Source organism: Natator depressus, chromosome 5, assembly GCF_965152275.1.
Source record: "Natator depressus isolate rNatDep1 chromosome 5, rNatDep2.hap1, whole genome shotgun sequence".
Classification (NCBI taxonomy): Eukaryota; Metazoa; Chordata; order Testudines; family Cheloniidae; genus Natator; species Natator depressus.
The window spans coordinates 13,992,445-14,017,272 of record NC_134238.1 but is presented as its reverse complement, the minus strand read 5'-3'; the positions used below and the strand labels follow the sequence as shown (position 1 = coordinate 14,017,272).

At 42.9% G+C, this 24,828-nt stretch overlaps 1 protein-coding gene across 3 annotated transcripts in view; it reads left to right on the top strand.

The window, feature by feature from the left end:
* Nucleotides 1–1,156: 1,156 nt before the first annotated feature.
* Nucleotides 1,157–24,828, top strand: part of SMAD2 (SMAD family member 2) — a 76,274-nt gene continuing 52,602 nt past the window's right edge. For 2 of the 3 annotated variants that reach the window (XM_074952338.1, XM_074952335.1), the window contains exons 1-3: nucleotides 10,369–10,449; nucleotides 22,539–22,598; nucleotides 24,121–24,406. In XM_074952338.1, the coding sequence (XP_074808439.1) occupies nucleotides 24,171–24,406 (236 nt within the window). In that variant the 5' untranslated portion in view covers nucleotides 10,369–10,449; nucleotides 22,539–22,598; nucleotides 24,121–24,170. Of the gene's footprint in view, nucleotides 1,176–10,368; nucleotides 10,450–22,538; nucleotides 22,599–24,120; nucleotides 24,407–24,828 lie in introns of those variants that run through there. The other variant, XM_074952336.1, reaches the window with a different exon arrangement.

Below are 24,828 nucleotides of genomic sequence, written 5' to 3'. Positions count from 1 at the left end.
TTTCACAAAATAGGTTTGAAGTCTCACTTTTAGTTAATCCAGTACAACTTTGTGCGTAGATGGGGCCTTCGGTATTAAGTTATTTGCATATCTTAAGATGGTTGTATTAACTTACCCATGACAATTTACAGTATGAACTTGGAATGTGAATAAATATACTCAATTATTTTAGCTACATTATGCCTTTCTTTTAATAAATGCCACCTTTTACGGATAATGTCTGGCTGTTTTGTCTAATATGTTGATATTCAACAATTCATTTCCTTTTTTTTAGGGCTTACTGTACATTGTTAGTCTCCAACTGGTTCATATTTCAGAACTTCAGTGAAGTAAGTATTTGTTTTCTAAATACACACAATAATAATGAGACAATTAGTAAAATAAAATATTATTTATTATTATTAATAATACTTTTAATATAGTGCTATTTACATGTGCATGGTGCTTTATAGATAAGGGGAAGGCATGATTTTATAATCTCAAAGGGTATAATCCTGCAAAAAATGTACACAAGTATGTAACATTACATCAATTTAGACATAAATAGGAGAAGGGGCATCAAGGCTTAGATAAGCGTTCTCAATTTTTTCACTGGGTGACAGTTTCCATCCCATCTACAATCACATGGACTACCTCGTCTCTCGTTTGCAATCGTATAACAAACTTATGTGCAGCTTCAGGAAAACTGATCACATGAAACATTAGGAAAATATTTATATACATTTTTAAAACAGTTGGTTTAACACAATGTTGCAAACTCTCATGAATAAGGAGATTTGGGCCCCTGCCACAGGTAGTCCTGTAATAACTTGAAACGTTCCAACCTTCACACCACTGGGAGGGAGTAAAGAGAGAGAGATTTTTCTCACATAATTCCAGCTCTTCCAATAAATGACGTCAATGTTTCTAGGTGTTTCACAAGCCTTAGCAACCTTTGAGTGGGGAGAAATTACCTTTCAACTCTTTCACAGATAAAATAACGGAGAGCTTCCCTAACATCATGTAAGTCAAGTAGGTCCTGTCTACACTACAACTTTGTCTGACACAAGTTATGTTGTTGAACAGCTGCAGATGTTTGCATATCACTCAGGTGCGTGAATACTTATCTGCTTGCGTCAGTGCTGCAAATACTAATCTCGAGTGCTTGCGTCGATGTAAAGAGCATTGCACCACAGGTACGTAGCCCAGTGTGCCACGTACCATTGTCAAGTAAAATGCCTTTTGGGACATATTCACAGTGTTTTGTGGGATAATAACCGTTCACACATGTATGTTCCCAGCATGCAAGTTTCTCTACCTCATAATACATTCCACATCCCATAATTTTTGTGCTGTTTTTTGAAAATGCCACAAATCTGCACAGTGTTTTTCAGTTTCTGCCATCTCTGCCAGAAGCATGGAGCCCGCAGAGCTCATGTTATTCTCAAGAACATTCCAAATTCAGGAGGCATGATTCTCCTGTTCTTTCAGACCTTCAGGAAGTACCACATTGTCATTGCTATGAGGGTGATGAGGATATCTTTGAGGACATAGCAAAAAAAAAAAAAAAAAAGTTCTAGGTTGCTAGTATTGTTTGTGGAGCACAGCTTCTGGGCTTGAGAAATGAGCAGTGACTTGTGGGATTGCATCACAATATAGATCTGGATTGATGAGCAGTGGTTGCAGAACTTCTGGATGCAAACGGCCACATTCCTGGATTTGTGTGCTGAGCTCAGCCCAGCCCTCCAGTGCGGGGACACTAGAATGAAGATGTAATGTCCTGGGTCTATGAAGCAAGGCCTGGGAGTTCCTAGAGAGCTGCCACATCCTAGGTTCCACCCAATAGCTACTGAAACCAGCTGGGAAGCTGCTAGGGCTATAGCTCTAGCCAAGAGATCACCCACAGGAACTCTGATTGGAGGATTGCCTGTCTCCACCAATTGGTCCAACTATGCCATTTAAGCCAGGAGGAGGAACAGGAAGTTTGTGTGAGCAGCAAGGTGGTTTCCTGTTGTGGCTGCATTCCTGTTTGTGCCTGCCTCCTGCACCCAACCCTGTTCCTGGTTCCCACTCTGCTCTTTGCTCCTGCCTTCATTCCTGCTCCCACCATGTTCATACTCTGTGCTTGAGCCTTGCCTCTCCTCCTACCCTTACGCCTCACCTTCAATCCTCAGTGATCAGTCCTGGCTCCAACTTCTGACCTTGACCTAGCTTGACCCTTGCTCTGGCATTTGGTATTTGACCTCAGCACTGACTCTCAGCTTCAATTTCTGGTTCTGACTCTGGCTTGCCCCCTGGCTCTGGAAACTGGCAGTTGACTCTGGTGATGACCCTTGGCTTCATTCCCCACCCTGGATGCCTGCTCTGACTACTAGGCCAGACTGTCTGTATATTGGTCAATGACAGCAAGGTGCATTGACTGTGGAGAAGCAAGTGGCAATCACACTCTGGAAGCTTGTAATGCCAGAATGCTATGGGTCGATGGGAAATCATTTTGGAGTTGGAAAATGCACAGTCGGAGCCATTAAAAAGAAAAAAGAAAAGGAGTACTTGTGAGTACTTGTGGCACCTTAGAGACTAACCAGTTTATTTGAGCATGAGCTTTCGTGAGCTACAGCTCACTTCATCGGATGCATAGCATATTGTGGAAACTGCAGAAGACATTATATACACACAGAGACCATGAAACAAAACTTCCTCCCACCCCACTGTCCTGCTCGTAACAGCTTATCTAAAGTGATCATCAAGGGAGGGCCATTTCCAGCACAAATCCAGGTTTTCTCACCCTTCCCCCCGCCCCCCCCCCAGACACACATACAAACTCACTCTCCTGCTGGTAATAGCCCATCCCTCTTCGAAACCTCTCTTTATAATGCGCATGATAATCAAGGTGGGTCATTTCCAGCACTAATCCAGGTTTTCTCACCACCGCCACCCCCCCCCCCCACACACCCCCCTCCAAAAACCACACACACAAACTCACTCTCCTGCTGGCAATAGCTCATCTTACAATGTGCACAGCAATAATCCAAGTTTAACCAGAACGTCTTGGGGGGGGGGGGGGGTTAGGCTACCTTGCATAATGACTTAGCCACTCCCAGTCTCTATTCAAGCCCAAATTAATAGTATCCAATTTGCAAATGAATTCCAATTCAGCAGTTTCTCGCTGGAGTCTGGATTTGAAGTTTTTTTGCTTTAAGATAGCGACCCTCATGTCTGTGATTGCGTGACCAGAGAGATTGAAGTGTTCTCCGACTGGTTTATGAATGGAGCCATTGTCATTCAAGTGGGTAGGGTCATTAATCATCTTCTTCTACACAGGGCGGTGACTCTTGGCAATGTACAAGAAATAGTGGATGGATTTGCAGCAGTGGGGTGACAGATGGAACACATATCCCTATTATGGAACCAGCCCATCTTGCAACTGTGTACATCAACAGAAAGGGATAATTTTCCACAGTTATGCAGGCATGAGTGGATCACTGGAGATGATTCACCAACATCAATGTTGGTTGGTCAGAGAAGATGCATGACACTCTGCTTTAATAACAAAGGATTGTTAAGAAAGCTGCACGCAGATAGATTATGTTATCAGTGGGTTACCATGGTTGATATGGAAATGCCAATAGCATTTCTGGGAACCCAGCCTATCCTTTGCTCCCCTGGCTGATGAAGCCGTATACTGGCCATCTTGACAGCGCCAGGGAAAGCTTCAACTAAAGGCTCAGTAGGCACAGAATGACTGTGGAATGTGCTTTTGGTAGGTTGAAGGGTTGCTGGTGTTGTTTACTCACTAGATGAAATCTCAGCAAGAAAAATATCCCAATGGCTATAGCTGCACATAGTGTACTACATAATATATGTTAGGCAAAGGGGGAAAAGCTGCTTCCAGGGTGCAGATGGAGCAGCAGGCTGCTAAATTTGAGCAGACACTAGGGCTGTTACAGGAGCCCAGGGGGAAGCCATGCATTTGAAGGATGCATTAAAGTTTACACCAGTAGTTCTCAACCTGCTTGTGGCCCAATCAGCACAGAGCTGCAGCCCATGTGACATCCTCAGGGCCATACGGGTAGTATTGGTGGTGGCCTACAATGGTAAATAGGTTGAGAACCACTGGTTTACACAGTCAGCCACAGTAGTGTTCTGCCTTAAGATAATGTCTGTCTTGTGTTATGGGTGGTTGTTTTTTTTGCCATGAGTATCTATTCTGTTGTGCCTGTTGCAGGTGATAAATACTGCTGGAGCTAGGGCTTTGCCTGCCACTATGAATTATGTGGTGCTTGCAGTACACTTATGAATATGACTGAGTGTTTTCCTGAGGCTATGAACTCTGTGGGGCTGGGTGTGCATTTATAAGTACTGTTTGATTTCTTGATTACTGCTATGCATTCTTAAATATTTGTTGTGAGCTAACAGAGATTTTGATTTTCCAAAAATATAAATTTATTGAGTGGAAAAATGCAACGTACACAAAGTGCAAACAAACATACAATGTCATACAAACTTCAAACTACTTTACAGGTTGAAACTTTTAAAATTCCTGTTGAAAAGGAAGTAAACACTTATGTCCAGAAACGCTTATGTAGTCCATTATGGCTATAGATACAATTTCTGGTTTTTACTGGTCAATGTATCACACATGAAGCTGTGGTTTTCCTGGTTGTCCTCCCTAGTCATCTTCCTTCTCCATTTCCTCCTTGCTGCTCATGGAAGATTTCTCCATCTTAGACATTTTAGAGGTAACTGCAGGGTGCTGGTGAGGTCACTGCCAAGTATGGCTTGCAGCTCATTGTAAAAGCAACAGGTCTGTGGGATAGCACCAAATTTCTTGGTGTGCTGCCTCACCTCGTGGTATGCCTTGCATAGGTCCTTTGCTTTCATGCAGCACTGCTGATGAAACCTGTTAAGCCCCTTTGCCTGCATCCCTTCTGCAACCTACTCATACAAGTCCATGTTTCTATTGCTGTTCTGTAGCTGTGTTTCCCAGCCTCTTCTCTCCACAGTCCAGAAGCCCCAACATTTCCTGCCTGCTTCCCAGTGTGCATGGAACCGGCATGGTCAGTTGGACTTAAACAACATAGGAGAGCTACTAGGTGTGCTTACCAAGGTGGGCAACCAGAAAATTGCATTTCAAAAAATGCTGGGTTTTTAAAGTGTGTGTGGGGGGGTGGATTTCTGGTCTCTGTGACCCCCTGGGCAGTGGAATTTAAAATTGTGGGCAGAGCAGTCACGGCTGCACCAACTGGGGCATTGTGGGACAGTGGCTGGACGACTGTTAGGCCTTGTCTAGACTACAGGGAAAAGTCGATGTGAGTTATGTGAATAGCGTAACTCAAGTCGACATAGCTTAGATCTACTTACCATGGGGTCCACACTATACAATGCTCTCCCGTTGACTCCCCCTACTCTTCTCGATCTGGTGGAATACAAGAGTCAATGGCAGAGCGATCTGCGGCCGATTTAGCGGGTCTTCACTAGACCCGCTAAATCGACCACCAATGCATCGATCACGGCACGTCGATCCCCTGGTAAGTGTAGACAAGCCTACAGGGTTGACACAGATCATAAAATGTCTACTCTGGCACTGCATTGACCAAAGTAGTTCAACAATGGCTCTGTACTATTCAGGGAAGTGATTTTACTGCGTTGCCATAATGGGCTGCCTAGGCTGACTGGAGACAAATTTGAATGTAGACACATGCATAAATAGGTTGACCCAAGATGACTTAAGTCAACCTAGCTTTGTAGGTAGACCAGGTCTTAGGGATAGAACTGAGGTCTCTAATATTGCTGAACTAATGGTATGTCTACACTATGGAGTCTATGCCAGCATAGCCTACGCTGTCCTACCTTACTAGTGAAGCTGCAGCTGACAGTGACAGGAGTTTTTCTGTCAGAATAGGAACATCACTTCTTGAATGCTGTTAGCTATATCAACAGAAGCCATTCTTTGTCTACACTGAGGGTTTTGTTAGGATTAGTTGGTCAGAGGTGTATTTATTTCAGAAACCTTATAATAAATCCACCCCAACTAATATAGCTATGCTGACAAAAACCCCAGTATAGAGGCAGCTATGTTGATGGATGAGTGCTTCTGTCAATGTAGCTAATGTTGTTCAGGGAGATGGTGTTCATACACCTATAGGAATTTTTCTGTGTCTAACCTAGGGGGACCTGGCTATGCTAGCTTGGCTATGCTAGCATAGGTTCCCTAGTGTAGATCCTTGGTTCCCAAACTTGTTTTTCCCAATGACCCTTTTGGAAAGTGTCCCAGATCACTTTCATTTTCAGTATTACCAGAATGCCCCTGCCAGCGTGGGAATGCCTGTGTGATGTTTAGCTGTCACTTTCTGTTCACAGATTTACAACAGTGTTGCAAAATATACAGTCTTGGCCAGGCAAGCCAGACTCTCTTTAGACAGAAAGAAAAAAGAGAGTGATCGGAAAGAGACGGACTTAGGTAGGGAAGGAAAAGAGCACACAAAGTGTGTGTGTGTATGAGAAAGAGACTCACATTCCAGGTGGTATTCGGGATTTGCCACTTTCACTGGCTAATGTCATCTGGTTCCCTCTCTTTGGCCCAGTATGGTAGGGACATCTTTCAGAATTAGGATGAAGATGGGCTGGGGTGCCAGGAGACAGTGAAGGCGGCCGCCATAAAGCTAAAGCTTGCTGCAGCTGTTGTTGACAGACATCTGCTGCGTCTGCCAGTTTTCCCTAAAAGTCTTTTCTTTTTAAGAACTCCCCAAAGGGATTGTTGAGCAGAATAGTCCATCTTCTCATTATTTCGTCCACCAACAGGCCTAATTTCCGACAAGCCAATTTGTATTAATTGATTTCCGGTCTTCTACTCCTCTTGTTTACCAGTCATAATTTTCAGACGGTCCTTGAGTGGTATCAGTAAACCCCTTTCTGTTTGGACTAATTTAGTCTTTTTTTTTTTTTTTTTTTTTTTACAGTCAAACTCACAATTAGGAAAAATTTGTAGCCCCAGTTATCACAGCATGACCTAAACCCGACTGTAGACACACCTATGGCAATGGAAGAATGCTTCCATTGATGTAGCTACCATTGTAGGAATGCCACCTCCTCAAACACCAATGGAAAAACCCCTTAGGTCAGCATAGGCTGTGTCTACACTACAGGGATACACTAGCATAGTGATGCCAGTGTAGTCTCCATCCTGTAGCTATACCCTGTAAATTTAGATCAATCTAGCTACATTACTCAGGATTTGAAAAATTCACACCTCTGAATGCTATAGTTAAGCTGAGCTAATGCTAGGTGTAGATGCGACTACATCAATGGAAGAATTCTTCTGTGAATCACTGCAGCTTTGTCACTGTAGTGTAGACATGCCCTTACTGTCTTTGAGAAGGAACATGTCAAATTAGGTGCTTCTAGTATGGCTCTATCACATTTAAGCAGCTGCACCACATACTAAAGCTTATGACCAGGGCCCTACCAAATTCACAGCCATGAAAAACGCATCACAGAGCGTTAAATCTGGTCTTCCCCCGTGAAATCTGGTCTTTTGTGTGCTTTTACCCTATAGTATACTATACAGATTTCACAGGGGAGACCAGCGTTTCTCAAATTGGGGGTCCTGACCCAAAAGGGAGTTGAAGGGGGCTTTCAGAGCTGGGTGGCTGGAGAGTGGTGCCTGCTGGCTGAGGGCCCAGCTCTGAAGGCAGCAGCGCAGAAGTAGAAGTTGGCAATACCTCACCAGGCCATCCTTACTTCTGCGCTGCTGCTGGCGGCGGCTCTGCCTTCGGAGCTGGGCTCCTGGCCAGTAGCCGCCGCTCTCCAGCTGCCCACTCTGAAGGTAGCGCTGCCGCCAACAGCAGCGCAGAAGTAAGGGTAGCAGTACCGCAACCCCCCCTACAATAACCAAGCGACCACCCCACAATTCCTGTTTGGGTCAGGATCCCTACAACTACAACACTATGAAATTTCAGATTTAAATAACTGAAATGAAATTTACGATTTTTAAAATTCTATGACTGTGAAATTGACCAAAATGGACCGTGAATTTGGGAGGGCCCTATTTATGACTCTGCCACTGGTTTGTAAGAGAACTGGTTCTTTACCTCAATTGGTATAGAGGCTTTTTACATCCCTAGGTCCCAAGTTCAGCCCCACATTTGACCCAGACAGGGATGTTCCTACATTTGTCTATGCTGTTTGTAATGACTAGATCACAATCTGCTCCCAGAGCCAGGAATGGAAACCATATGGAGGATAACAGCATGCTTTCCCCTGAAACCAGTTACTCCCAGAGCTGAAATAGTAGCTGTCTATGTGGTAGATCTAAAGGTGTGAGTTTAAACTTCACACATGAATAGAACTGGGCAAGAAACTCATTTCCTGTCCAAAATTTTTTTTGAACTTCCCCAAATTTTCTCATTCTACACTGGGACAAAACTGAACTTTTGATGTATTTAATGAAAGATATATTAGCTAGAGAGCCCAAAGTATCCAATAGCGTAGGAGTTATGGCACTCACCTTGGATGTGGAAAACCCAGGTTTACATCCCTGATTTCAGGACTTACCTGGGATGTCAAAAACCTGGATACAAGTACCCTAAGCCTCTGGCTATTGGCTACTCCGGGGCAGTTCTGGTTCAATCTCTCCCGTTTGAGCTGTTCCACTTTGTACAAGTAATTAAATATTGATGGAGCCAGAGCGATTGACTCTATGGCCTCGAGGTTAGGGCACTCACATAGGTGTGGAAGAACTAGGTTCTCTCCACTGCTCCAATGAATAGTCTAGCTTCTGTGGGTTGTCATATTTTGATTTCAATTTGGTTGTTGGGTTACCATGCTGGTGTTGGTGGCCTGTGCTATACAGGAGCAGGCCTTAAGCTTTGACTTTAATATTTAGCTTTTGTAGTTTGGTTAATGAGAGCTGTCTCTTTAAGAACAGGGTGTGCCAGACTAAGGGTATTTGAGAGCAGCCTGTGTATCCAGCATTGAAGACCCTGTTATGTGTAAGCTTGCAAAGGTCAGAATTTGATTTAATACATTTATCTTTCAAGACAGCAAGGCTCATTCTCAAAGGTGTTACATTTGGGTCTATGGGGGGACCATATACATCTGGGCATTGCTAATTAGCTGTAGAGCCTTTCACCTGTAGGTCCCTAGTGTAAATCCTGCCCAGCTCAACACAGATTAAATGTTATTGTTCCTATCTAATGGATCTCATGCAATTTAACAAGATTCAGAAAGAGCCTGGATGCTTCCCTGGATATCAAGAATAGCCAGGCTTATCGTAATTAATGAGAACAAAGTTGGAGAGCAGGATGAGGAGGGAGGCAGATTATTCCACATCTGCCAAGAATGGGAGTTTTACACCTTAAGCATCGGGGTCAGAGACGAGATGGACTCTGGGTCTGATCCACTGTAGCGATGCCGGTGCTCCTAGGTGGTCACTAGAGGAGATGAGTTGGCCGAGTCCTGGTTCCATCTCCGGTGGCATAAACTGCCCCCCGCCCCGTTGGGCACTTGCCCGTCCCAGGGCAGCGTGGCCTCCCCGTCGGTAACGTATTTCCAAACTCGCCACCGCGCCTTGCGCGAACCTGGCACCTTGGCAGGGCAGGGGCTGCCCCTCGAGGGGGTCGGGCAGCATCCGGCACCGCGGGGCGGGCCCCCATCCTGGAGCTTGGGCCGGGGCCTGGATCAGGGGCTGGGGCCTGTGTGGGGTGGTGAGGCCGTGTGGGTGCCACAGGTGGTGGTGGTGTGTGGGGGAGTTTGGAGAGCACAAGGCCCAGGCACCCCCCCACATTTAATCTGTGTGTGTGGGTGGGCCTGACTCCTGGGCTTTTAACTCGTGCAGTGCCCAACTCTGTGAACCCTCCCCTCCCTTCTACCCCTGAGTCGGCCACGGTGTGTGAGGGGAGGTCGGTCCCCCCTCGGTGTAGGGGGAGGGGTATCAGAGGGCGCCGACCCGGCTGTGGGACCGGAGGTGGTTGGCGTAGTGACGGGGGAGGGGGAACTATTTCTCTCTGCTGGAATCCGCTGCCGCGCGGAAGGTTACTAGTTCGTTATGCGAACTCGGCGACCGCTTGGCGGAAGGATCAGCGCTGCGAGCCACATTCGGTCGGTCGTTCTCCTTTCTGCGCAACCTCCCCCGGCGGGGCGTGACACCCTTGTAGGCCAATCAGCGACTGCCGTTCCCTTCGCGCTGATCACGCACTCCGTCGCGAGGGCTCCATCACGACGTTTCTCGCCGCCTTTCGCCGATTGGGCTTAAGGCCCGCCAATCGCTACGTCGGGGGGGACGGAAGCCTCGGTCATCCATCCACCGCCCGCTCTCCCTACAACTGACCTAAGCTAGAGCCAACCAAGGGGGTCGCTGCGTGCGCCGCGTCGCCCTCATTAACCAATGGCGGGCGCAGTGGGCGGTGGCAAAGAGGAAGCCACTTGCCAGCGAGAGAGGCAGCGGTAGCGGCGCAGCTAGGCGAGGAGGAGGTTGGTCTCTGGCCGGCTTTGGCGTCGGCCAGGCTGGGGCGGGGGGTGGCCTCGCCAGGCAAGGCGCGGATGCTGACTGGTGGCCCTTGCCTGTGTGTACTGGGGGGGGGGCGCTCAGGCCTGGAGCTGGCCATGGCAGGGGTGCTTCCCCCCCTTTGTTGTGGTGAGAGGTGGCGGCTGCTGTGGGAGGCTTGGCTGGTGGCGGGGGGGCTGAGGCTGGCGGGCCCTGGGGGGGGTTGGGCCCTGCTCTTTACACTGGGCCCGATCCTCTTTTGCCTCCCCCTCGTCCCCAGTATGGTTAGCAGTTGGGCCCTCTTCTCATCCTGTTCCCAGGAGGTAAACGGGGGCTGGGGGGCGCCTGCTTCTGAGTCTCGGGCACCCTCTGAAGTGTGTGGGGCTGGGGTTGCAGGTCAGTATCATTTATCTCTCTCCCACCCCAGCCCCCCCAAAAAGTCTTGGAAAAACTCAGACTTTGCCAAACAAAAATCTTTACCCAGATTAAATGTGGAAAATTTAGAGCCTGAGAAGCCAAAGTGTGTATAAAATTGTGAGCGAGATGAAAAGTAAAGTTTTGGGTGGGGGGGTGGGATGGAAAGTGACTTCCAGCCTTAACTCTAGTGGGTGTTACCCAGGGGTTGACCCTCTCTCCCCTGCTTGTAGGCTGAGAATGCTTATGCTCTTCACCTAGATGTAAGCAAATATCTGTGAAGTATATAATCTCATACACGAATAAGCATACCATTACAGTACATCAGTTATGGCACCAACTGGCTATAACTGCAAATAGTGGTCATTTTAGCAATTTTGCAAAATTTCCACTTGTAGCATTGTGTATAAGTGAAGGGAGGGGGGGATAGCTGACTAAAATTGTTAGTTTATACTCTGTATAAAGGGTGGTTGGGTAAGAAGAAGTCTTACAAGGCTGTGTGAAAGTTGAGTTTGGGATTTAATTTCAAATCTAAAATCATTCTTCTTGTTTGTTGTACTCTCCTGCTTCACAAACCAAGCTTGTAGCTTTTAGGAAAATGTTCTTAATTACAATATGGAAGTTTAGCTAAAATCTACTCCGGATAGATTTAGGTATAAACCTTCACCAGACAAATCTTGTTTGCATATTGTGGGTGACTGGAAACATTTTCTTAAACTATCTTTTGTGAGTGCTGAGATGTATATATCTCTCATGCAATTTTTTTCATGCTATGATAAGCAGCTCTGAGTGTATACAAATAATGAAGATACATTTGTATCAAGAAATGAAATAAGCTATTTAGATTACAGCATTTGATCAGAGGGTGTCTTTAAAAAAAAAAAATCTGAAGCGAACCTCTCATTTAACAAATGGCTGCAGTAAGGACAGCTTGTTATACTTCCAGTTGTTTATAATTGGCAAACTGATTGTGGGGTGGTTGCACTGTCAAAGTTAACAAAATGCAAACTAAAAAAGTGTGTGTGTATATAATATATATAAAAAAAAAATGCCCCCCCTCCCCCGACCACTCATTTTTTTTCATCCCAAACTGATCAGGTTCCTGTAGCTGAGAGAGAGGAGCCATTTCAATCAGATAAGATTCCTGTTTGAAATGATGTGTAGACTTTCCTTCATAAATGGTTTTGTTCCTTCTCTGGCATTAGAGAAGGAGAGGATTATATTTTGCTCTTCAGGGGTTATCTTAACCTGTTGCTTCCACAAAATTATTAACTGTCTTACAAGTATCAAGGGAGGTAAAAATCAGTTTGATACATTACTCTAGTTATATTCTTAAATTGCTAAGATTGCTGTTGTGGTATTAACCTCATGATGAAGTTAACTCTATAGTAAGAGATAGTGTAGAAGTGAAGTTCTTGGTCGTCACCCCCCCCCCCCCCCCCAAACCAACTTATGGTGCACACTCCTAACTCCAAAAAAAAAAAAGCAAAGGTGTGATATAGTATTAACCCTCGATGACATTCAATTCTTAAAGAATTTGATTATTTAAATCCAATTATAGGAATTTCAAATTGATGTTTAACAATGTATTGGAAGATATGATAGGCTACCACTGCACTGGATTTCCCTTCTGAAGCCCCATACAATTCAGACTCAAAAGTGCAGATTAGCAAAAATGCCGTGCAGAATTTCAAACAATTCTTCTGATAGCAAAGAATATCCACAATTCTAGTCTCTGTTGTGTCAAACTTACAGCAGGAATAATCAACTCTAGTGCGGCTTATAATGTCAAATGGTAATTGAAAAGGCTTACACTTTGTAAGAGTTTAGTTCCTGTCTAAATTGACCTCTTTCTCTCTCCCCTGACATCCCGGTTGGCTTTTAATTTGTTCATACACAATGAGAATTTCCAAACTAAAGGCCCTCCTGGATTCTTCTCAATCCTCTTATGTCAACTTGATCTTTCCAAAGTGCTGAACACCTGTAGTTACCATTGAGTTTAATTGGAGACTGCAAATGCTCAGTATTGCTGAAAGCTTGGGAGATGTAAACTCTTCCCATCTCTTCCTGACTTTAAAAAAAAAAAAAGTTTGGGAGAACCAACCTTGCAACATGTCTGAAGGGTGAGGAATTTGGGCTCTGTACCAGAGGGAGAAGAGAATTCCAAATTCTGTCTCCATAAAGAACAGTACATATTGAAACTTTAGTTACTGTAAAAGTACTTTAGGTTTTCAGATGTATTAACACTGCATTAATGGGTGCTGTGTGTAAATTCTCTATAATTGAAAGCATCCATTTATGGGACTGACTTACTAAGTGAGCTATAAATTCTGGTTTTCAAATTGGATGTAATGACTTTTTTTATCATAAAGCCACAAACTGCTTGTGAACTGTGCTGAGAGGCAAACAATACCTAAGCTTACTTTGCCAAAATATTTGTAACTGTTAATTTGTTAAACTGAATTGCTGCAGGTCATGCAATGGGATTAGTGGTACAGACAGTCCTGTGTTCAGTACTGTCTGGGCTAGAAGAAATTGAGTGAGTGCAGGTAATAATTCTCAATGCTGAAAGTTGAAAACAGCTGGTTTCTTTGAAATGTCCCTGTAGAAAGTGCACTACACAGGCTAAGGTTTCGTTCTTCCTGACATTTTACTATGGTTTATGGATAACTGACAATAGCACTAATTATACTCTGCACTACAAGAGAGCAGTTAAGGGAGTGATTTCTTGCTCTCTGAGCAGCTTAGGTTGGAACTTCTGTTTCATCAACAGATCTCATCTATCTATAAACGATGACTGAAGACTCAGTCACTTCAGGACTCTGTGTGTGTGTGTGTTGGTGGGGGGAACATTTTAAAGATAAACCATAAACTTTATTACTCTCTGTATCCTTCTGTTACTACATTTTGTGTGGCAGACTTTGCTTGACTTGTATGAAGAACTAGGTGGTGTTTTTTTAATATTACAGTCTGCATTGAGGGGGACTTCAATGAACCCTGCTTACTAGTTGTCAGCATTCTTCTGGTTTATATTTTATAGTAGAATATTTATATAGCTTAGCAGACTTTTTTTCTTCACTCTTGATTTCTTTTGTTGTTTTGATAACTCTTGTTACTTCTAGTGGCCATTTTAAACATGTTTCTCTGTTAAACGTGCACATTAATGTATTTTTAGTAGTCAAACTGAAATTTGAATAGAAGGCATAAAAGCCTCCATGTACCAGGCAGAGTAAATATGAAAAAATACTCGCATAATTGCCATAGCATTTGGAACCATAACTTTGCTTCTGCTGAAATGGGGGGTGTGTGTGCTTTGATAGCAACCAATGAAATTCTGATAAACTTGCTTAGAGTATTGGGTATACATGCAGTGAGTAACTTAAAACAGATGAAGTGATTAACTTAGTGATGTGGAATCCTTGATAATTGCTCTTTTTGTAACTTTACCTAGGTTGCTAAAATACTTCTGCTCTGTTACTCATATGATTAAGGGTATGTCTATACTTAAAACACTGCTACTGCACCACTTCAGTGTAGACTCTGCCTACTCCAATGCGAGGGGCTCTCCTGCTCGTGTAGGCAATCCAGCTCCCTGAGAGGTGGTAGTTAGGTTGATGGAAGAATTCTTCCATCAGCCTAGTGTTCTCTACATGGGGATTTAGGTTGGCTTAACAGTGCTGCTCAGGATTTTTCACACCCCTGACCGATGTAGTTAAACCAACCTACTTTTATAGTGTAGACCAGGCCTAAGATCACTAAGTGACTCTTCTCCTTTCTCCTGCCTCCAGTTTTTAACACAGCATAAAAATGGTCATTTCTATCAGTACATTAAAATTTCTAATCGTTAACCCTAGCTTTCAACTCTAACTCCACATAAGACCTGACAATGTAGCTAATAAAACAGCAAAGGAGAAAATTTAGGCTTATGTCTTTAATACTTTAACTTGTATTAGCCCTTAGTATTTGAAGAAAAGATCTGGCTTCTAAAAACTTTCATAATTCCATAGTAGGCACTTGAGTCTCTCATAATATACCTAGAACGAAGGTATCAAGTCCATGGGGCCAGATGCGTTGCATCCGGGAGTTAAAGCAGTTGGCGGATGTGATTGCAGAGCCATTGGCCATTATCTTTGAGAACTCATGGCGATCGGGGGAAGTCCCGGATGACTGTAAAAAGGCTAATGTAGTGCCCATCTTTAAAAAAGGGAAGAAGGAGGATCCTGGGAACTACAGGCCAGTCAGCCTCACCTCAGTCCCTGGAAAAATCATGGAGCAGGTCCTCAAGGAATCAATTCCTGATCACTTGCCTCTCCTCTAAGTGTTTCAGAACAGTCAACATGGATTCACCAAGGGCAAGTCATGCCTGACTAATCTAATTGCCTTCTATGACAATAAGATGTCATATGAGATAACTGGTTCTGTGGATGAAGGGAAAGCAGTGTTCCTTGACTTTAGCAAAGCTTTTGACACTGTCTCCCACAGTATTCTTGCCAGCAAGTTAAAGTAGTATGGGCTGGATGAATGGACTATAAGGTGGATAGAAAGCTGGCTAGATTGTCGGGCTCATCGGGTAGTGATCAATGGCGCCATGTCTAGTTGGCAACCGGTATCAAGTGGAGTGCCCCAAGGGTTGGTCCTGGGGCCGGTTTTGTTCAATATCTTCATAAATGATCTGGAGGATGGTGTGGATTGCACCCTCAGCAAGTTTGCAGATGACACTAAACTGGGAGGAGAGGTAGATACGGTGGCAGGCAGGGATAGGATACAGAGGGCCCTAGACAAATTGGAGGATTGGGCCAAAAGAAATCTGAGGTTCAACAAGGACAAGTGCAGAGTCCTGCACTTAGGACGGAAGAATCCAATGCACCGCTACAGACTAGGGACTGAATGGCTCGGCAGCAGTTCTGCAGAAAAGGACCTAGAGGTTACAGTGGACGAGAAGCTGGATATGAGTCAACAGTGTGCCGTTGTTGCCAAGAAGACCAATGGTATTTTGGGATGTATAAGTAGGGGCATTGCCAGCAGATCGAGGGACATGATCGTTCCCCTCTATTTGACATTGGTGAGGCCTCATCTGGAGTACTGTGTCCAGTTTTGGGCCCCACGCTACAAGAAGGATGTGGAAAAATTCAAGGGAGTCCAGCGGAGGGCAACAGAAATGATTAGGGGACTGGAACACATGAGTTATGAGGAGAGGCTGAGGGAACTGGGGATGTTTAGTAAACGGAAGAGAAGAATGAGGGGGATTTGATAGCTGCTTTCAAGTACCTGAAAGGGGGTTCCAAAGAGGATGGATCTAGACTGTTCTCAGTGGTAGCAGATGACAGAACAAGGAGTAATGGCCCCAGTTGAAGTGGGGGAGATTTAGGTTGGATATTAGGAAAAACTTCTTCACTAGGAGGGTGGTGAAACACTGGAATGCGTTACCTAGGGAGATGGTGGAATCTCCTTCCTTAGAAGTTTTTAAGGTCAGGCTTGACAAAGCCCTGGCTGGGATGATTTAGTTGGGGATTGGTCCTGATTTGAGCAGGGGGTTGGACTAGATGACCTCCTGAGGTCCCTTCCAACCCTGATATTCTATGATTCTATGATCAAGCTTTATAAGACTTTCTAAGTTGTTTCATGAAATAAGGTAAACAGGCTGTCTTAATTCTCAAAAAAAGCAATGTTATGGCAACGGTGGCTCTTGAACTCTACATAGTGATGAGTTTTAACTTTCAGACATTGGGGTAGCTGTGTTTGTCTGTATCCACAGACAACAAGGAGTCTGGTAGCACCTTAAAGACTAACTTTCAAACACCTTTTTTTTTTTTTTTTAAGGGTTCTGAGGCATGTACGTACTACATAAGTGTGCAGTGTGTCAGATAGATGGAGATATTAAAGTGTGATGTAGCAGCAGGGTTGGGATTGACTTGTTACTAATTAGCACCATGGGGTGAGCTAGCCTGAGGCACTAGGGAATCTAGAGGGATGACATTCATGCATCCTCAAGAGTGGATTTGCTTTGGAGCTTTGGCAAGTCGCTTAAGATATGATCCAACTTTAGTTTGCTTAACAGGAGATGGGGAATGTGCTTCGAGACTCTCACAGAAGCTACAAAAGTACAGTGTTTCTAATGATAAACATGTATTTTGGGAAGTATTCAATGGTCCATTGTATAAGAATGCAAAACTTGCTTTTAAACGAGGTATTTAAATTGGTAGTACTTGCAGAATTATACCTTTACAGTTACCCTTAAGTAAAATTGTCTTAAGACCGGGAGGGGTCTGCCTTAAGCTTCAGCAGCTGATGTGAAAGCTGAGCAGGGTCCTTGGCTCTGCCACTTGGGGCACTGGCCCATTTAGCTAGCCAGATGGAGCTTCTGACCAGATGGAGCTTGTTGGGAGGCGAGCAGCTTTAGAGCCACTCCCCACTGCTGGCCTAATTGGCTGAAGAGCTGAACTGGGGCTGGAACTGAGGCTATTGCTCAGCAGGCTGGATTTCTCCCCCCTGCAGTGGGGAGGAGAGGGTGTGCAACTGCTCCACCTGCCCAAGACATAGTGGGGAGGAGGGGAGAGAGCTGAGGCTTTTGCTTAGTACATGAATCTGTTCTTGCATATGCAGTTGCTGTTCAGAACCTAAGCAGCAGCACTAGAAGGAAGCAGACTGAGTTTCCCATGTCATGAATCCAGTGTTGTATTAGATCATGCCCACTTCACCTCTCCCTTATTGCATATGCTAACTAGTGTCCCAGAATTCCAGAAGTAGTGGGGGAAGATAGATGTGAATTATCTGGCTCTAGGGCTGAATTGTTTCTTTGGTATCCAACTACTGACTATTGGTAGTCAAACTGACCTTATCCTTTCTGGAAGTGCAAAGAGTATCTTCAGATTAGAGGCTCCTTTCATTTCAGTTAGTTTGGTGCAAAATTCAAGTTTTCTACAATCTAAGGTGAATGGAAAAACTTTCACAAATTTTAAGGCCATGTGTTCCTAGTCAAATTTAACAAAATATCTTCCTTGTTTGCGATACTAACATGGCTCTATGAACCTGGAAATCAGTCTTTTGTTTAAATGACTCTTCTTTAAGGTAAGATTGAAAAAAAATATGATTATCACTGTTTACTTTTTGCAAGCTTCTCTTAATACTGTATTAACATAAGATATATTGTAAACACTTTCCTTCGTTGAATGCCCTATTAGCCTACATAATACTGAAAGTTGAGGTGTTAACTAAATTATTTTTAACTATTGTCTTGCATATATTAAGCTTCAGTTAATTGTGGCATTGTACTGAATTAATAATAAAGTTGACCTATGAAGGGGATGGGAGCTGCTGCTCCTCCCTACCCCCCTGTTTTTTATTAATTGAAAGAGGCCTAAAACTTGGAAAGCTTACTTTTTAACATTAGAATGTGAAGCTTTGTCTATTGTGGTCTTCTATAAAAGACTGATCATATGACATCACAAGAGATGAGAAGGAAAATGGACTCTTAGCCTCTCTAAATCTTTTTTGAGCTCCACAATGAGTCTTCAGCAAGATTCTTTCTGGTGGTGCTCAACACCCTTGCTGCCTTATCTAAGGGTATGTCTACACTAGTACTTACTGTGGTATAGCTTACATTACATCATCCTAAGTTATGGTGTAGACAATGCTGTATTGGGGGGAGAGCTTCTCCCACCGACGTAGTTACTGCCACTCACGTGGCTGGAGTAGCTAAGTCTGCTTAGAGTAGTTACATTAGACCAATGGCTCTCAACCTTTCCAGACTACTGTACCCCTTTCAGGAGTCTAATTTGTCTTGCATACCCTCAGGTGTCACCTCACTTAAACTACTTGCTTACAGAATAAGACAAAAATACAAAAGTCACAGTACACTGTTACTGGAAAAATTGCCTGCTTTCTCATTTTTACAATGTAATTCTAATTTACTTCAATTGAATATAAATATTGTACTTACATTCAATATAGTGTATATAAAGCAGTATAAACAAGTCATTGTTTGAAATTTTAGTTTGTACTGACTTTGCTAGTGCTTTCTCTGTAGCCTATTGTAAAACTAGACAAATATCTAGATGAGTTGATGTACCTCCCTGGAAGACCTCAGCATACTTCCAGGAGGATACGTACCCCTGCAGCTCTGCTGCTCTAAACTCTCTCTAGTATAGATGTAGCTGAAGAGTGCTGGGGTTCTCAGACTTTTGTACTGGTGACCCCTTTCACACAGCAAGCCTCTGAGTGTGACCCCCCCCCCATATATTAAAATTTTTTTTATAAATTTAACACCATTATAAATGCTGGAGGAAAAGTGAGGCTTGGGGTGGAGGCTGACAGCTCACGACTCCCCCATGTAATAACCTCGTGACCCCTTGAGAGGTCCCGATCCCCAGTTTGAGAACCGCTGCCTTAGAACTACAGTAAATCTTCCAGTAAAATGAGGGAAGATCAGATTTTATTTCATCTTTCTAAGATGAGCAAGCAGACTTGTGATCTGAAATGTTTTCAAACCTTGTACATCATGAACAAAGTGCTTTTATGTTTCTAGAACACCACTAGGGCTACTATAAACAGATTTTCCAGACATTCAAGCAAGTACAGCCTTTGTCCTCAGGATTTTAGTCTTTTGCATGTCAGCTGTAAGGATTCCTCTTCATCTTCTATGTTTGGTTGTTGCCAGGATGATTGACTTATCCTTAACACATGTACAAAGGTACTGCAGCAGCAGAATTGAGTAAATTAAGATTTAGAATAGTAAACTTGACTTCAAAATTATGACTTAGAAGTACCACAATTAACAGTTTTTACTCTGCACTAATTCATGTGCACATCAGAAAGCAGAAATATACTTGCAGCTAGATAAAACAGGTGTTATTTCAACTCCCCATTAAAGATGGATAATTTACCTCAAGTAGGCTAACTCTCCTGGTAACCTGTGTTTACAGCACATAGCCTTGTGGAGCGCTTGCTATTACAGACACATGCGTGGAGTGCTACGTCCTGCCTACATAGCAAGATGGTCTCATACCCTTAGATTGCAATTTCTGGGCGGTTTGCATTGCAAAGAAATGCTCTGAGACTCAGCACCAAGCCTGAATCAATTGACTTGGGCTCACAGGGCTCAGACTATGGGGCTAAAAATAGCCCTGTAGACCTTCAGGCTCAGGCTGGAGTGTGGGCTGTGAAACCCACTGAGGGGGAAGGGTCTCAGAGCCTGGGCTTCAGCCTGAACCCAAATGTCTACATGGCTGACTTTTTAGCCCTGCAACCAAAGCTCCCTGAGTCGGTTGGCCCCAGGCTCTATGACACAGTGTCATGGGGTTTACTTTGCTGTGTAGACATACCCTGAGACGCAACAGAAATGGCAGTCTAAGACACAATGTGCAAAGGATGTGGAGAGAAACAAAATAGTTAATATAAATTGCTTATTCCTAATTTCTCCTGTATCTAGCCACTGTTAATTCAGTAATTTTGTTGTGCGTATTTCAGAAGTGCATCTAGTGATTTGATGCCTCATTACAGGGAGGGTATTCAATGTGTTGGGGTAGTGTCAGTGTGTAGATAGCTATGTCAGAGGACAAATGTTGAGGATGTAATGGTGGGAGCTTCCTTGGCTTTTGGTACGCTTACCTGAGCTCCTTGATTTTTGTACGACACTGCTCTGTGTCCCTGGAGTAGCCTCTTTCCGTCATGGCCCTGGAGACTTTAGTGTACATATTTGTGTTTTTTTTCTTTGGGAACATAGTTCTGCCATAACAGATTCGTCTCCCCAACATGCGATGAGATCCAGTACCTCCTGTTCAGACCATGCTAGAGCTCGTCTGCAAATCCGGGACTGCGTGGTCTCTCTTGATGGTGGACTGTATGGTTGCCTCTGATGATGGACTGTGCTGATGGTGACCAAACAGGAAATTCAAAAGTTCCCTGGGCTTTTACTGCCAACCTGGCTAGTGCATCGGACTTGAGTGTTGTCCAGAGGTGTCACAAGGGAGCATTCTGGGATAGCTCCCGGAGGCCAATAACGTCGAATTGCGGCCACGGTACCTGTAACCTGGAACTGCAGTCTTGATTTTAGTGCTACTCCACTTTGCGAGGTGGAGTACAGAAATCTGATTAAAGAGCCCTTTAAATCGAAAAACGGTTTGGTTGTGTGGATGGAATCAGTTTTATTTTGAAGTAACTTGGCTAATTCCGAAATAACCGCGTACTGTAGACCAGGTCTTGGAGGCAAACGAGTATGTAAGATAATGAATTGAAGGTAGGTTGTTTGCAGACTGTCTTGTAACACAAGAGCAAGGGAATATTCAGTGCCTTGAAAGGTAGGATACATTGGTTTAAATCAAAGCAATTAAAATTGGTGATTTTATCATGATTTAAATCAGCAAGCAGAAAACCTTGATGTAAATCATTCATTTCGGTCTTATTTTGCATGTGTATTTTTTCCCCTAAAGAAAGGTTGATTCTCACTGAGTAACCAAAAGTATTGATTTGCAACTAAATACAGCCTTTATGCTAAATTTGGTGCTTCTTTTGGGTAACCAGGACAATGCATTCATTCATCTAGTAGATAGCTTAGTTTACTTTTATTCAGATTCTTAACCTTTTTAGAATTTATTTGTTAAATGGTGAATGATGGATTTTTATTGTAGTTTGTGTTACTATCTAGTTGGATAGAAATAAATACTCAAATACATGAGAACACTTTAAAACTCTTATTAAATAAAACTATCTTAAATGTGCCATAAACTTTTAATTCATCAGGGCTATGGTTTGCACAGCTAGCTAACTGATTGATGGAACAAAGGAAATAGTTAATGAATTGAACAGGTTGTTTCTGGTGGTCCCGTTCAAGATTTTAGAACGTGTAGATCTTATCCTCACACCTAATTTTTATGCATATGTTGGAAGAGGAAAACAAGATTTCCTGTCTTTTAAGCTCCCTATTGATTTCTTAACTTTGAATGAACTAGTCATTGAATTGAACTAGTTGAATAAACTGAAGAGATGCTCTTGGCAACTGCAACAGAATGTATAGCTGTCAAAACAGCTGCTTTAATACTTCCACAAGCTCTGGTTCCTGGTGCTTAGCCTATGACTCCCAGCAGTTCTGTGGTTTGACTTTCTTTAAAACTTCAGCAGCAAACATGTATTGCTCAATATTTTAAGTTACTAGTCTAGTAAATTTAGGCTTTAACACCTTCATATATACCTTTCTTATACAGAGCTCAGTGTGTACAAGCCAAAGTTTGAAGAGGGGGGAGGGTTCTTCTCAAATCTGTTTTTCCTCAGTGAAGTCAGTGGAGCTAGTCAATGATACATGTGTAACTAAGATTGTAATTTATATTTTAAGTGTTGGGAAATTGATCCTGGGGAATATTTCCCAGGATCAAACAGTGTTCAAAAATTATAACTTAACCAAAAGAAAATGCATGTTCCGTGAAAGCAACAGTTCTGTATCCCTGTAAACTCACTTTTTTTTTCTTTTCAAAATTTTGAGATGTGAAGCTTTCATATTGAAGCATGAAATCAAACAAATATGGTTGGTAGCTCACATGGGAGAAATCTCGATTTAAGTAAAATCTGTTTCCCCCTAATATAAAGGAAGTGGGTGTGCATGCAAGCACTGGTTGGGGATGTAGGTTATCTTAAAACCTCTGATTTAGTGGACTGATTTTTTTTTTTTTAGGTTTGGGAGCCAGGAGGAAATACTGAAGTCCCACAGCTCTCTGTGAAGTAAACATTACAGGTGAGGGAATTGAGGCTTGACAGTTAAGTGGTTTGTTGAAATTCAAACAGCAAGTCCCTGCTGGAAACGCAATTAGAGGCTGTAGCTTCTGACTTTCCAGTCCCATGATTTATTCACAAGACTAGGAGTACTTGTGGCACCTTAGAGACTGACCAATTTATTTGAGCATAAGCTTTTTTTTTCACTCTGAAACCATTCACAAGACTGCTGTCCTTAGGAAAGTCACAGCACTTGTTTGTCGTCCTCCCCCCCCCGAAGTTGGTTCTGGATTTATATGGATTATCCAAAATTACTAAACAATAATAGAAATTAAGAATTCTTTACAATAGTTAAAGCAGACACACAATAGTCAAACGGCATCAGGCAGGGTGACTTCTAAGTAAGGCGTGTATTACAGTGTCCTTTCCAGTCTTGCAGCTATATAAACCCGCAGACATCCTGTTGACTTCTTTCTGAACTGATAGCAAATATGAGATGAAAGACCGTATGATGCAAAAATAAATCTAATTACTTCTGTTGCAAACACCAATGGACAAAAGCTTGGATTAAATACAAATAAAGTTCTTGGTATTCTTACTGAATTTTGGAAGACTTCATTGCCAATGTTTACACACTTCAAATAGCTTGCAGAAAACCAGTACTATGCCTCCCCTGTTAAATGTCAGTTTAAAACAAAACAAAAAAGTAACTTCAAATTGACAGCGTCTCATGTGCAAACAAAATTTGGTAGCCATTTAAATATTCTGGTATGGCAGCAAATGGCTAGCTAAAATGTTGGCAGAAGACTTCTTCTAAGCAACAATGATCGAGTGACCTGTCCAAGTCACGAATTAAGTAAGTCACGTTTTACTCCAAGCTGGGGACAAAATGTGCACCATGGTGCACATCTTTGTCAAATTTATCAAAATTTAAAGTGAACAAATGAATTGGATTTGCATAATCTGCTCAATTTGGAGGATTATCCTGTACTATGTCCCCTTAGTAGCATCTAGATGAGTCACTCTTTTAAAACTCTATTGTATTGAACAGCTAACTGTAAAATGAGTGGATTAACTTTTTTTAATTAACTTAAGCAGTATCACAAGGGGGAAAACTATAGATCTGATGCAAAAATTTTCTGGACTAGTCACAGACAAGTTCTTATAGAACAAGACATTTTTCTGTTTAAAGCCCTTGCTTTTTTTTAAACTGTTGAGCACAGATGTGTAGTGTGTATTGTGACTTGTAGAACTTTCACAATACAGTATAGGTACATGGTGTGCATTTGGAGTGAGAGGATGGATGGCTTGCTACCGCTTGCGTATTGGGGGAAAAAAGGGAGAACTTGTCCCTAACTGGACTCTAGTCTGTGAAACTAACATAGAAAGTTAATGTCTTCTAGTTAAAAAAAAAACACTTCAATTGTTGGACTAGGCATTCTAGAACTTCCCCAAGTTCTGCTGCCTTTGGGGGTAAAGAGTCTTACCAAGGCATCTGCCCCACTAAAAACTAGGTGTTAATGTATCATTCTTTCTTTCCCTAGATTGGATAGGGAAGTTAACTTACTGGACACAAAGTGCTGTTTCGGAGAAAATGTCATCCATATTGCCATTCACTCCACCAGTTGTGAAGAGACTGCTGGGGTGGAAGAAATCAGCTGGTGGTTCTGGAGGGGCTGGTGGTGGTGAGCAGAACGGTCAGGAGGAAAAATGGTGTGAGAAGGCAGTGAAAAGCTTGGTCAAGAAGCTCAAGAAAACAGGACAACTAGATGAGCTTGAGAAAGCAATCACCACTCAAAACTGCAATACAAAATGTGTTACAATACCAAGGTAAGTGCTGTCTGGTTTGAAATTATTTCAAACTATTTAACGAGTGACTGATTAGACACCTATTTTAAAATCATCCCTACAGAACATTAACTGTGTAAGTAACATGCTTCAAAATATTTAATTTTTCTTTGAAAACTAGTAGCTTAACGTGGTCTAGCAGTTCTTATTTTAACCTTTACAGTTGAACAATGTTCTTCATAAAGTCTCTAAATCTTCAGTAGGACAAATATTTTAAGACATGCCAATTAAAATTACTATCTTGATCCCCACTTATGCAGAATTGTTCTGTGAGCTGTTAGTTTTTAGCATTTTCTTGGATTTTTTCAGTTAACAGCCCTGGAAGGGCTTACAGAACCTGCACTTCTTCTAGTGTAAAATTGACTGTTTTTCCTTGGTCAACACTTCAGTCAGCTAATTGTGTG